The sequence below is a fragment of the Diceros bicornis genome, chromosome 4, assembly GCF_020826845.1.
Source record: "Diceros bicornis minor isolate mBicDic1 chromosome 4, mDicBic1.mat.cur, whole genome shotgun sequence".
Classification (NCBI taxonomy): Eukaryota; Metazoa; Chordata; class Mammalia; order Perissodactyla; family Rhinocerotidae; genus Diceros; species Diceros bicornis.
Window position 1 is genome coordinate 67,128,722 of NC_080743.1, and position 15,065 is coordinate 67,143,786.

General features: G+C 48.3%; 1 protein-coding gene across 1 annotated transcript in view; it reads right to left on the reverse strand.

Annotated features, from left to right (window-relative positions):
* Positions 1-12,904, reverse strand: part of LOC131401630 (neuroblastoma breakpoint family member 9-like) — a 49,126-nt gene extending 36,222 nt beyond the window's left edge. Inside the window, exons 1-3 of the mRNA XM_058536892.1 lie at positions 12,769-12,904; positions 10,649-10,751; positions 9,634-9,848 (exon numbers count right to left, since the gene is read on the reverse strand). Coding sequence (XP_058392875.1) covers positions 9,634-9,848; positions 10,649-10,751; positions 12,769-12,904 — 454 coding nt within the window. The remainder of the gene's footprint in view (positions 1-9,633; positions 9,849-10,648; positions 10,752-12,768) is intronic.
* Between the last annotated feature and the right edge of the window lie 2,161 nt (positions 12,905-15,065).

Genomic DNA, 15,065 nt, shown 5'->3' on the forward strand with positions numbered 1-15,065 from the left:
GCTGGCTGGGTGTTTTGGGCTAGTGAAGTGACCTTCCTGAACCTCAGCCCCCTCAGCTCTAACATGAGATCCCACACCTAGTTGAGAGTGTCGCTGTGAGGACCAAGTGGATTAGGGCGTCCATGGAGCTCGCTTGCTAAGGGGCATGGCAAACAACAGATGCAAAAGAACTGTGTGTTACATTTTTGTTTTGTGAATTGTTGTGGTCCTCAGAAAGCCTCTGATCCTTTGCACCTCAGGGAGGAATGGGAAACAGGCGAGAGGATGGTCCCAGTGTGAAAAGACACTTACCGACCCAAAAAGGCTGAGGGACATAGCGTTCATAGCCAATTTCACTATAAAATAGAGTGAGTAAGGAACACCACCAAGTTTCTTGCTCTTCCTACAAGCTGATTTGATGAATAAAGTCCCCTAAATATCCAACTGCTTCTCCCAGATGAAAAGGTCAAAAAATAGCCTCTGTGAGAGGAAATGGAAACTGTGTTTTCATCTAGAAACTCTATGAAATTGTTGCCCCAACGAGATGGTGCTCACCAGGAAGGACTTTTCTGGATATCACGGAGAGGGGAACCACTCTACTCTGCTCATAAATTAGGTCAATACCCCCCTCAGGTACACAGGTTGCTGATAGTTTACGTGAGATGATACGACGGAGACTAGACATGTGATTGAAACTACAAGCCACAAACGGAAGAAATGAATGGTGTTGCACAAAGGATGAAAACCATGGCCATCTGTGGAGGATGAAAGATCAGAACGAGAGATTTGGCTTCATTGAAACCACAGGCACAGGCAGGATTTGGTGCTCAGGGTCTGGTATCAAAATGCTTCAGAGGGAGGTAGGCAACGCAGGGGGAAAACTTTGAGCTCTGAAACAAAATAAAGGATGTTGCAAATACGGAGCAGAATGCAAACTTGTGTGGAAAGCTAGAGAGTTTGTACAAAACTATTCAGGAAATGCAAGCAAAAACATCATGTCTTGAGTGTGAGAAGTTTTATGAGGAAAAAGAGAGCTATGTTACACAAATTACGCTAGGTGGCATAATGACGGCTGACATTTTGCCATTATCCCTCCATTCCTTCTCTCGAACCTGACTTGATAGGAACAGCCTGCACCTGTGAGAGATGCCAGGCGACAGGTGACCAGATTGGGACAAAAACGTTCTCTGGCCACAGGATGCAATCTTAAAATTAAATCCAAGAGCACGATTCAACCCAGAACCAGTCTAGTCTACAGAACCTGTTTGCAGGGTTGCATCTCTCAGTCAGTGCAGGTTGGTGGATTCAAAGAACATACAGCCTACCAGGGACGCACCAACACTGTATGCCCTTTACAATGGGAATACTCACCGCGTGCATCCAAGGCGGAGAAGAATTCCTTTCCATCAAACGCCAATGAGGAACTTGTGTAAGGCCTATAAGAGGCTGCCAGGTCATGGCCAATTGAACGAGTGAAATACCATTCATCCAGGAAGTCCCGTGGGACTTCAATCTTCATTATTAACAGCAGATGCCTGCTGAGGCTTCTGGGGTAGGAAGAATACAAGATTAAACGAGAGGGATTAGGAAATACAGAATAGGAGAATTGGATTAGAAGTGAGGGATAAGGAAGTGGTCAAAAAAAACAAAAGAGAAGAGTGCATCAAGGGAGATATAGGAAAATTCCCCACACCGGAAACAACTGTAGTTGAAAAGTGAATGGGAGAGAGAGGCAGATCATTAGAAAGATACGGAGAGAGAGAGAGAAATGGGGGTTGGAGGAGAGACGGCAAGCAGAGGATGATCAGAGCAGTGAGGAGAAAACGAGGTCAGGAGGAAGGAGACCGAGCTACCCCAGTACACAAGAGTCATGACGCACCTACTCTCAGAAAACCAGAAAGGTGGCATCAACACTTTTGCAGAAACATTCTTGAAAGCTATTGACACTTGCCAAATCAGCGGCCACGGTAGCGTTGGAGACTCTTAGAAGTCTGGAAGCTTCAAGGTGACTTTCTCTCAATACGGTCGAAGGTGATGGATTTTTTTTTTTTACTCATCACCTCCTTGGCCAAGATATACCTGCCACAGTGCTAATGCCAAACAGGCAGAAGCATAATTGTGTCCTATGCCGGTGGTCCTCACCAGGAGAGAACGGGACAGGGCAAGCAATCCTCTGGCTGGTTAGTACACCTGCATCAACTGATTACAGGTGACTACATTGGAGAGAGGTCAAGCAATTGGCCTCTGGAAGGCGCAGAGTCGAAAAGGACAACTTTTCGAATAGGACACTTGCGGTGAAATGGGTCTAGTCAGCACTTTCTGATTTTCCTGGATCTGAGATCCCCAGATGTCCCCTTAACATGAAGTCCCACGATTCTTGAGACTTACCTGGAAGACATGCGGTGATGGTCTTCCTCGTCCCCAAGATCAGGATGGTTTTCTACAAAGAAATTCAGAAAGGGTCAGTCACATTAAGTAGTTCCCCCTTGGAACATTATCGTCCAACATTCAGTCCTGGCACAGGGACATCACTATCCTCAGTGTGACAACAGGATACCGTAAGAGCCATATTCCAGGAGACCTCAAGTGGGGTCTTGTGAAACCTTGTGATTCGCTTCCCTGAGACACTGGGAATACATCCCTGATCGGGTAGACCCTCATCACAACACCGTATCTCTGGTCTGTGTCAAAAGTCCTAGATATCTTTCCCTCACATATTCTGGGGAACAAGCTTAACAGCATTGTCACAGAATTACTGCATTATGCAGCCTTTTCTCACCAACAAACTAGTCTTCGAGTGTTCAGAGGAAATCCTACACTGAGAGTAGAGTGACGAGGGGATCTACAAGCCTTGGCATCCAAACGCATCTTTCAGGCTAGGCAGAAACGTGGGACACTCTTGGGGATGGCGAATGCCAAGGCATAGGCTGGCATGAGGGAAACACACAAGCAAGGGATCGGTAGAGGTGTTTAGGGTCAGTCGTCGGTGGACTGCATAGGAACAAAGGCCCAGAGAAAGGCGATACAGAACGGGGCGAAGAACAGTGAAGCCTAGGTAAGTCTTTGATGGAGACAGTTACAGGGATGCCAATCGCACTGGGTAGGCCTAGAATCTGAAGGGATACGCTTCAGGCATGAAACGCAGGGCATTGAAGGTGAGGAGAGACATTTCATGCCCGAAAGGGTGTCGGACGGAACCATTGCTATTCGTTGCAGAGGTGAGTTGTGGATGTCATGCCAGCTTTGGGTCCAGTGATGTGAGAGTGGGGCCAGGGTGACAGGGGCGCATCCTGGGAATGAGGAAGGGAGCGCAGCTCCCTGAACCACCTCTTGTTTGGCTTGAACCACTCCTAGAACTAATTCAGTTCAATGTGTGTGTCTGCACAGCCAGAGGAGTGGAGTACAAAGAAAGTTGGCTGAGCAGGGAGTCCAGCTGGAGCTTGAAGACGTGCACGATGGAATACTCACTGGCTGCATCCGGAACAGAACAGACCTCCACCTGATCGACACAGAACACGGAGGTGCTCGTCTGAGTCCAGTAGGAGTGCGATCGGCCAACATCAACTGAGTATGTCCCATAGTACTCGTCGAGAGACGGTGTCGGGAGCTGAAGCTCTCCCATCGGTGGCAGATCCCTCCTCAGCCTGGTGGGGTAGGGAGGACTAAAGTTGAAACAAGAGGGTTTGGGAAACACACTGTCCTAGCGCTGGTTTCCCCAGAAGGCAGAAGGGTCCGTCCACAGAAAAGAAATGGGAAGTCCTCGTCAAGGGAGAGGGAATAATCCTCCTCTATCTGGGGCCAGAATAGTGTGGAAATGGGACTACCAGATAGGGAGCGTGAGAAAAGAGAGACACAGAGACAGAGAGAGAGAGAGACAGAGAGCAAGCAGAGGGTGCTCAGAGCACTGAGCAGAAAACGAGCTCGTGAGCAAGGAGACTGAGCTCCCCCAGTACACAAGAGCCATGACGCACCTACTCTCAGAAAACCAGAAAGGTGGCGTCAACACTTTTGCAGAAACATTATTGAAAGCTATGCACACTTGCCAAGTCAGCCGCCCCAGTAGCATTGGACACTCTTGGAAATCTGGAAGTTTCAAGGTGATTTTCTATCAATACGGTCGAATGTGATGGATTTTTTTTTTTTATTCATCACCTCCTTGGCCAAGTAATATCTGCCACAGTGCTAATGCCAAACAGGCAGAGGCATAATTGCGTCCTATGCCGGTGGTCCTCACAAAGAGAGAACGGGACAGGGCAACAATCCTCTGGCTGGTTAGTACACCTGCCTCAACTGAATGCAGGTGACTACATTGGAGAGAGATCAAGCAATTGGCCTCTGGAAGGCGCACAGTGGAATAGGATAACTTTTCGAATAGGACACTTGCGGTGAAATGGATCTAGTCAGCACTTTCTGATTTCCCTGGATCTGAGATCCCCAGATGTCCCCTTAACGTGAAGTCCCACGATTCTTGAGACTTACCTGGAAGACATGCGGTGATGGTCTTCCTCGTCATCAAGTTCAGGTTGGTTTTCTACAAAGAAATTCAGAAAGGGTGAGTCACATTAAGCAGTTCCTCCTTGGAACATTATCGTCCAACGTTCAGTCCTGGCACAGGGACATCACTATCCTCAGTGTGACAACAGGATACCGTAAGAGCAATATTCCTGAAGACCTCAGGTGGGGTCTTGTGAAACCTCGTGATTCACTCCCCTGAGCCACTGGGTATACCTCCCTGATCGGGTAGACCCTCATCACAACACCGTATCTCTGGTCTGTGTCAAAAGTCCCAGATATCTTTCCCTCACATATTCTGGGGAACAAGCTTAACCGCATTCTCACAGAATTACTGCACTGTGCAGCCTTTTCTCACCAGACACACTAGTCTTCGAGAGTTCAGAGGAAATCCTGCACTGAGAGTAGAGTGACGGAGGGGATCTACAAGCCTTGGCATCCAAACGCATCTTTCAGGCTAGGCAGAAACGTGGGACACTCTTGGGGATGGCGAATGCCAAGGCATAGGCTGGCATGAGGGAAACACACAAGCAAGGGAATGGTAGGGGTGTTTAGGGTCGGTCGTCGGTGGACTGCATAGGAACAAAGGCCCAGAGAAAGGAGATAGAGAATGGGGCGAGGAACAGTGAAGCCTAGGTACGTCTTTGATGGAGACATTGACAGGGATGCCAGTTGCACTGGGTAGGCCCAGAATCTGAAGGGATACGCTTCAGGCATGAAACGTAGAGCATTGAAGGTGAGGAGAGACATTTCATGCCCGATAGGATGTTGGACAGAACCTTTGCTGTTCGTGTTGCAGAGGTGAGTTGAGGATGTCATGCCAGCTTTGGGTCCAGTGATGTGCGAATGGGGCCAGGGTGACAGGGGCGCATCCTGGGAATGAGGAAGGGAGCGCAGCACCCTGAACCACCTCTTGTTTGGCTTCGAACCCTTCCTAGAACTAATTCAGTTCAATGTGCGTGTCTGCACAGCCAGAGGCGTGGAGTACAAAGAAAGTGGGCTGAGCAGGGTGTCCAGCTGGAGCTTGAAGACGTGCACGATGGAATACTCACTGGCTGCATCCGGAACAGAACAGACCTCCACCTGATCGACACAGAACACGGAGGTGCTCGTCTGAGTCCAGTAGGAGTGCGATCGGCCAACATCAACTGAGTATGTCCCATAGTACTCGTCGAGAGACGGTGTCGGGAGCTGAAGCTCTCCCATCGGTGGCAGATCCCTCCTCAGCCTGGTGGGGTAGGGAGGACTAAAGTTGAAACAAGAGGGTTTGGGAAACACACTGTCCTAGCGCTGGTTTCCCCAGAAGGCAGAAGGGTCCGTCCACAGAAAAGAAATGGGAAGTCCTCGTCAAGGGAGAGGAAACAATCCTCCTCTATCTGGGGACAGAGTAGTGTGGAAATGGGACTATCAGATAGGCAGCGTGATAAAAGAGAGACACAGAGACAGAGAGAGAGAGAGAGAGCAAGCAGAGGTAGCTCGGAGCACTGAGCAGAAAATGAGCTCGTGAGCAAGGAGATCGAGCTCCCCCAGTACACAAGAGCCATGACGCACCTACTCTCAGAAATCCAGAAAGGTGGCGTCAACACTTTTGCAGAAACATTCTTGAAAGCTATGCACACTTGCCAAGTCAGCCGCCCCAGTAGCATTGGAGACGCTTAGAAATCTGGAAGCTTCAAGATGACTTTCTCTCAATACAGTCAAAGGTGATGGATTTTTTTTTTTACTCATCACCTCCTTGGCCAAGAAATACCTGCCACAGTGCTAATGGCAAACAGGCAGAGGCATAATTGCGTCCGATGCCGGTGGTCCTCACAAAGAGTGAACGGGACAGGGCAACAATCCTCTGGCTGGTTAGTACACCTGCATCTACTGATTGCAGGTGACTACATTGGAGAGAGATCAAGCAATTGGCCTCTGGAAGGCGCACAGTGGAATAGGACAACTTTTCGAATAGGACACTTGCGGTGAAATGGGTCTAGTCAGCACTTTCTGATTTTCCTGGATCTGAGATCCCCAGATGTCCCCTTAACATGAAGTCCCACGATTCTTGAGACTTACCTGGAAGACATGCGGTGATGGTCTTCCTCGTCCCCAAGATCAGGATGGTTTTCTACAAAGAAATTCAGAAAGGGTCAGTCACTTTAAGCAGTGCCCCCTTGGAACTTTATCGTCCAACGTTCAGTCCTGGCACAGGGACATCACTATCCTCAGTGTGACAAAAGGATACCGTAAGAGCCATATTCCAGGAGACCTCAGGTGGGGTCTTGTGAAACCTCGTGATTCGCTCCCCTGAGCCACTGGGAATACCTCCCTGATCGGGTAGACCCTCATGACAACATCGTATCTCTGGTCTGTGTCAAAAGTCCCGGATATCTTTCCCTCACATATTCTGGGGAACAAGCTTAACTGCATTCTCACAGATTACTGCACTATGCAGCCCTTTCTCACCAGTCACACTAGTCTTCGAGTGTTCAGAGGAAATCCTACACTGAGAGTAGAGTGACGGAGGGGATCTACAAGCCTTGGCATCCAAACGCATCTTTCAGGCTAGGCAGAAACGTGGGACCCTCTTGGGGATGGCGAATGCCAAGGCATAGGCTGGCATGAGGGAAACACACAAGCAAGGGAATGGTAGGGGTGTTTAGGGTCGGTCGTCGGTGGACTGCATAGGAACACAGGCCCAGAGAAAGGAGATAGAGAACGGGGCGAGGAACAGTGAAGCCTAGGTACGTCTTTGATGGAGACATTGACAGGGATGCCAGTCGCACTGGGTAGGCCTAGAATCTGAAGGGATACGCTTCAGGCATGAAACGCAGGGCATTGAAGGTGAGGAGAGACATTTCATGCCCGATAGGATGTCGGATGGAACCGTTGCTATTCGTTGTAGAGGTGAGTTGTGGATGTCATGCCAGCTTTGGGTCCAGTGATGTGAGAGTGGGGCCAGGGTGACAGGGGCGCATCCTGGAAATGAGGAAGGGAGCACAGTTCCCTGAACCACCTCTTGTTTGGGCTTAAACCCAGTCCTTGAACTGATTCACTTCAATGTGTGTCTGCGCAGCTAGAGGGGTAGAGTTCAAGGAAAGTGGGCTGAGCAGGGATTCCAGCTGGAGCTTGAAGACGTGCACGATGGAATACTCACTGGCTGCATCCGGAACAGAACAGACCTCCACCTGATCGACACAGAACACGGAGGTGCTCGTCTGAGTCCAGTAGGAGTGCGATCGGCCAACATCAACTGAGTATGTCCCATAGTACTCGTCGAGAGACGGTGTCGGGAGCTGAAGCTCTCGCATCGGTGGCAGATCCCTCCTCAGCCTGGTGGGGTAGGGAGGACTAAAGGTGAAACAGAGGGTTTGGGAAACACACTGTCCTAGCGCTGGTTTCCCCAGAAGGCCGAAGGGTCCGTCCACAGAAAAGAAATGGGAAGTCCTCGTCAAGGGAGAGGGAATAATCCTCCTCTATCTGGGGCCAGAATAGTGTGGAAATGGGACTACCAGATAGGCAGCGTGAGAAAAGACAGACACAGAGACAGAGAGAGCGAGAGAGACAGAGAGCAAGCAAAGGGTGCTCAGAGCACTGAGCAGAAAACGAGCTTGTGAGCAAGGAGACCGAACTCCCCCAGTACACAAGAGCCATGACGCACCTACTCTCAGAAAACCAGAAAGGTGACGTCAACACTTTTGCAGAAACATTATTGAAAGCTATGCACACTTGCCAAGTCAGCGGCCACGGTAGCATTGGACACTCTTGGAAATCAGGAAGTTTCAAGGTGACTTTCTCTCAATACGGTCGAATGTGATGGATTTTTTTTTTTTTATTCATCACCTCCTTGGCCAAGTAATATCTGCCACAGTGCTAATGCCAAACAGGCAGAGGCATAATTGCGTCCTATGCCGGTGGTCCTCACAAAGAGAGAACGGGACTGGGCAAGCAATCCTCTGGCTGGTTAGTACACCTGCATCAATTGAATGCAGCTGACTACATTGGAGAGAGATCAAGCAATTGGCATCTGGAAGGCGCACAGTGGAAAAGGACAACTTTTCGAATAGGACACTTGCGGTGAAATGGATCTAGTCAGCACTGTCTGATTTCCCTGGATCTGAGATCCCCAGATGTCCCCTTAACGTGAAGTCCCACGATTCTTGAGACTTACCTGGAAGACATGCGGTGATGGTCTTCCTCGTCCCCAAGATCAGGATGGTTTTCTACAAAGAAATTCAGAAAGGGTCAGTCACTTTAAGCAGTGCCCCCTTGGAACTTTATCGTCCAACGTTCAGTCCTGGCACAGGGACATCACTATCCTCAGTGTGACAACAGGATACCGTAAGAGCCATATTCCAGGAGACCTCATGTGGGGTCTTGTGAATCCTCGTGATTTGCTCCCCTGAACCACTGGGAATACCTCCCTGATCGGGTAGACCCTCATCACAACACCGTATCTCTGGTCTGTGTCAAAAGTCCCAGATATCTTTCCCTCACATATTCTGGGGAACAAGCTGAACTGCATTCTCACTGATTACTGCACTATGCAGCCTTTTCTCACCAGACACACTAGTCTTCCAGTGTTCAGAGGAATTCCTACACTCAGAGTAGAGTGACGGAGGGGATCTACAAGCCTTGGCATCCAAACGCATCTTTCAGGCTAGGCAGAAACGCGGGACATTTTGTGGATGGCGAATGCCAAGGCATAGGCTTGATGACTACAGCTACCACAAACGGATTATTGGATCCATTGTACAGGTAAGGAGATCGATATGGAAGAAGTAACAACCAATCTCCCGCCCACTGTTAGTAAAGTCAACACTCAGGCTAGAGCCTGGGATAGCCCATGCTTTGGCCAGGTCTCTTTTCACTCTAACAAGCTGTCTGTCATGTCCTCTTTTCTGTGCTCTAACACTGCCTCTTGCTCTAAAGCTCACACTCTATCAGGAAGGGAACAGACACTTGGAGCAGCATGACCTCCACCCTGTAAATATCTCCTCTCTGCTCCCACCCAGCCAGTCCTGACCCTATCATGGCCCCAAGTGCGGTTTGGAAACCAGGACGGCTTGTCAAAACATTACAAGGGGAGCTGTGGAATCTCTTGTGAGCCACGCTCCTTGGAGAGCAGTTCAGTGCACTCAGGGCCTGTGGCCACCTTACCTGAGCTGAGCACACCGGCAAGGCGCTTGGCCAACCCGCATCCCTCAGCCAGTTGCTCTCCGAAGCCTGGCCCCTGGTCTTCATCAGGGTCGTCATGTGTGAGGAGGTCACTGAGGTGCTGATGGAGTAGGACCGACACTTCTCTCCCTTCCTGTACCTGGTGCCGTAAATGGGTCAGTTGTTGCTCCTGATCTCGAATTCGGATATTGTATTCCCTAAGGTGGGACAGAAGAGAACATTTCAGAGTCAAAAGGGATGAGTGATAGATTCTAAAGGTTTTCAAGAAGATTTCTGTGGGAATTTACTCCAAGGAGTCCCCAGAGAATTCTGGCACATGTGTGGTGACTTGTCGGTGGCAAAGAGAAAGAAGAAGGTAAAATATAAGCTTCCTCTGGATCAGAGAGTTCTCCTGTAGATTCCTGGAGATCCTAGTCATTGTTTCCTTCATCAACAAAGCCAGCCGTCTTCCTAAACCTGCTGTAAAAACACGTCTCTTCAGTTCTTCACTTCAGCCGTGCCCGTTTCTATGTGGAAATACACACAGTGCATTATGCAGTGAGTGGACACCAAGCCAGACACAGAAATGTGGACAGGACAGCTGGTGTTCGCTGGAAAGAACATGAGAAAGACGGGGTCCAGGAGACAGCATTCTTTTGAAAGAAAAAATGACAAACTGTAGTGCATCAGGAGGTGAGTATGTTAAAGGTAAATGAGGTGACGATGGCACAACACTGAATGGACTAAACGCCACTGAATTGTTCACTCCAATTTGTTCAAATTTACGTCATGTGAGTTTCAGTTCAATAATTTATGTTTTTGAAAAAAGAGTGAATGAGCCTCTGAATAACTGGGGTCCATAATTTTCCAATTATTTTTCTCTAATTGTTTTATAAATATTTCTGCACATGTGCCTGCCATGTACATTTCTGCCTTCTACTGGCCCAAAGTTGCTCCTTGCCCCACTTCAGAGATTCCTACCCCTTCCCCCCAGCCTCCCCACACACACTCCCCTTACCTGAGCTTCTCAGCTAGCGCCCACTGCTCTGCCAGCTTCCCCTCCTCAAGATGCAGCTTCTCCCCCAGCACAGATTCAACGAGGTCTTGGTACTCTCCACACTCTGAGAAAAGACAGAGAGGCCTGCTCAGTGGAAAGCTGGCCATGCTGCTGTGGTCACCGCCTTCAAGGGAGGACGCAGGGTCCATCCCGGGACAGACATAACCCCAGCACCAGGCTCTACGCTGGGATTTCCACATCTTATTCCTCAGCCTCCCAACTACTACGCGGCATTTGGTTACTCCCCATTTTAGAGCTGAGGAAAGAGAAGCTCCAAGGCACAGAAAGTAACTAGACAGATTAACTGGTATTTGGCAAGGTCAGTATTCACATCCCCTGAGACTGACCCTGAGTCCTGGGCCACTTTACCAAGCCTTGCAGGCTCTTAAGGGAAACACTGAGCAGGCGCACAGAGTAGCGATTTCCTGTATGCTTGGGAAAGCCCCGGGGACTATACTGACTGTTGGTTCCCTTGAGCTCAGAATTTCAAGCACAAGTACCTCAAAGATAAAAACATTTACGTGGGTGCAATTCTGAAAAATATAATACATTAGACCATAAATTCCTGAAGGAAATATGCACAGATACTAATCAAGTTTGTGTTAAACTGAAAGTAGCAGAAGGAAGAACTAATAAGTACTGTTTACTCTGTGACAGCAACTGTTTTAGGAGCGTTACAGAAATCACTCACGTGATTCATTGCAACCAGTCAAAGAAGTAGGTACTATGATAGCACCGTATTAACCGAGGATGAATCTGAAGCTCAGAAAGATACACAGCTTGGATTGGAGCCCGGGAAGACCGGCCCTGAGTCCGTGCTCTTCACCACTGCACCATGTTACCTTGACACCCAGGCTTAAATGAGATCTTTCTTCTTCATCATCTTCAAAATTTGTTTCCTACGGCTATGCTATGATTATAAGGAAAGATGTAAATAAAACTTAGTTTGTCCTTTCCTGAAAGCTCTTCTCTTCACATTTTTAAATGGCAGGCTTCAGTTTTTCTCTGTATCAGTGATTTTTAATCACCACCTCCACAATGGCTTATTGAAAAGCAATTGTAGGATATGACACAAATTCAGGCTCAGAGTTGTCCAGACTCCTTCTAAACACTCCATTGTGCAGGTGCCCAGGTTCTCACGATGCCTTTCATCACCACAGCCCAGTCTTACTGAACAGGCAATCGAGCTTCCAATTTTGAGACTGACTGGGGGAGGGAAGGGCCTGCCTCACACACTGGCTTGAGTTTTTCCTGGGGCTAGGGGTCTCCTCCACCTACCCTCATTCTCACTTTGGGCACATGTCTCGCAGCCTAGATTCTCCAGGTCACCGGGACCTGCTGGCTATCCAGCATCCCTGAGGGTTCACCAGCTGAGAGAGACAGAGGGGGTGGTATGCAAATTCTGATTTCCACAGAAACAGCCTCAACCTCACCACAGGTGTCCAATGGTTTCCTTGGACTCAGGAAGAACAGCCAGTGCCCTGGAAGCAGGGCTTCCCTCTCACCAGGCTGTTCCCTGTCTTGATGGTGTCACTCACAGATACCACAGTTTCAGGGAGGAGCAGCCTCATCTTTAAGCTCCTTTAAAGCAGGTCCTATCACCTGTGTTCCCCAGTGTGCACTATCACCAGTTTCTGCAGTGTAAGTAGCACAGTGCTTTGCCACCGGGACCTCAGAGAAGTCTGAACTGATGGGTTCATTAGTTCCAGACATTTAGGCCAACAGTGATGCAGGATCTGATACAGGACAGAAAGGATGCTGAGAGAAACAGTCTAGCCCTTTCCCGAGAGAAGCAGGCAGTTGTGTGGCTGCACCAGCAATCCATATCTGGAACTTTATTCTAATTCCACCCTACACCACACTGCAAACCTGAAAATGTTACTAAACTCTTTGTGCCTCAGTGTCTCCATCCCCAGCAAACTGAGGGTAAAATACCCCCTTCTACTTTTCCTGGATTGTGGTCAGAATGAAGTTTATTTGGACAAAGGGAATAGAAGATAAAGTCTGGAGAGTGTTCAGTATTTTAGAGGGAAGACAGTGATCATTCATCCCTTTGGTGACCATGGCCCTGTAGGACTTACTATATTTCTGCAGCTCCTTGGCCAGAGAGTAGGTCGTAGCTTGGGATACAAGGAATTTCTCCATGAGGTCTTGGAAGTCCTGCTCGCTTTTTGCCAGCTGGGAATGCAATTCTTGGTTGATTTCATGGACCGTCATTTCTGCCCTCGGATCAGACACAGAGCTAAGACATACTGCCATGGTGACGTGTGGCAGAAGAGGTAGAGCCAGGGACTGCTAGAGAAATCCAAACACATAAGGTTAAAAACAAGTGAAATCAAACAAAAACCAATACAAAAAAACAAGTGACATCAAACAGGTTTCATCAGGCCTGATCCAGGAATTCCTACCCTACCGTTGGGAACAACTTGATCGACGCCCCACAACACTTGAGAGTCCGTAACTGTCCAAACAAGGGTCAAGATGCCAGAGCTCAGAGCCACAGGCACTGCCTGTAGCTCAGACTCAGACAGGAGTGATGGAGAGAGCACCCAGCGCGCCAGTTAACGGTCTGGAGTTGCCATAGCAGAATTGGAAGGTGTGGGGTGTCATGGAATCCTAGGAGCCCCTGCCTTCCAGTTGCCTAGGCCACGCTGACAAACAAGGCTGCCTGGTCTCTTCTGAAGGTCACCACCGATGGGGACCACCCCTCAGCAGCCACTCTCAATAGCTGTCTACCCTTGTGCTGATCTACCAAAAATATCTAAGCACAATTCTCCCTGTTCCATCTTGTGTGCATCTAAAAACATCAAGACAGAACAGTTTCCTGACAAATTTTATTTTCTTAAGCACTGGCATGAAGTCACCCCATGTTCTCTTTAAATTAAAAGAGATCTTAAGGCTTTTCCACACGTGAAAGATGTCAAACTTTTAGATTCTCATGATGTTCTTCTCTGGGTCTTCTCCAGTGTTTTCTACATCCATTAAAAAGGACAAAAACCAGAGTACGATACTAAGTGAAGGAAGAGTTAATTTAAAAATTATTTTCTGTCCTGACTCTCTCAGCAGGCTACTTGCTGCATCCCTGTCTTATGTCGACTTCTTACCCCTCACTGGGGCACCATGTTGGCTTATCATTAAACTGAAGTCTGAGTGACAACCTTACCTCCTAAAATCCTTCTCTATGAGTGGGTTGCTTTTTTGTTGTTTTTTTAATGTCAGTAAACACCCTCTCTCATACTTCTCGTTCATGGATATCATTCTTGTCCCACAAGAGCTCTTTCCAAGCTATGAAAATGATTACAATAGTTTATGTGTCTATCCTGAATACGGGTAGTGGCCATTTCTTTTGGGAAGACTTGTAAACCTGATGCTATTTTTTATGTCTTCATTCATTTCACTCACATGTTGAACAGAACAGGGATCAAGAGCAGTTTCTATGGAACATTGCTTGACACATCTCTTTGAATTGTCATCATGCTATTGAGCTGTGGTTGTAGTCCTCTAACAGGACATGGAAGTTCAAGGTCACGGGTCAGGGATGGTTGATGATTCACAGTGTACGTGTGCAGTGGGGTTCAGTGACAGAGAAGCTGGGATTGAGGAGAGAGGGACAGGCAGGGAAGGGAAAGTGATGCCCTGAAGGTCCTCCTCACTTTCTGGTCATCTGTTGCCACCTGCGTCTTGTGAGCCGGAGACTTGGGAGACCCCCTCTGGCACTGGTCTCTTCAGTTTAGCTGCTGGACTTGCCTGAACTGAGGGTGAGAGGGGTGTGACCACGTACCACTGAGCATTTATGTCCAGGTCAAGGACAGAGGACTGCATCGACCGCTTTTGAAGCCCATCTTCTCCCCACCCCACGCCATCCTCCAACAACACTGTGTAACGATATTGGTGTGTGAGATCCATCCAAAGCTTTCAAGAAATCTATTTTTTGGTGTCTGTTGGGCCTGACATGCTTTTCTTTATGTCTCAAATGCCTGCGATCTACTGGGCCGTACTGTCCTGAATTGTACGGACTTGCTAACTCTCTGTTTTTTCCTTAGCTGGGTAGAATGTTTATAAGATTTTCTTACTTAAACCCCACTGTTGAAGTTTGAATGAGTAATAATAGGATTTATTTTGTAAGGTGAGAACCTTGGAGAAGACTGGTCGCATCAATGAGCAAAAAAAGGAAATTTAACTTCCATTCAAAGCAAGCTAGAATTTGAAAGTAGGGCTCTAACTGTTTTCAAGGTGAACTGTCAGGTGCCTCAGTCATATGCCCCCAAGGGCTTGTGTCTCTGCTGTAAAATGAGTGAAGTCAAAATGGGGTCAGATGAGCCAGGTCCCCTTCCATTCTACAGTCCTCCAACAGTTTCTCCTCTGCTTTAGAGACTGG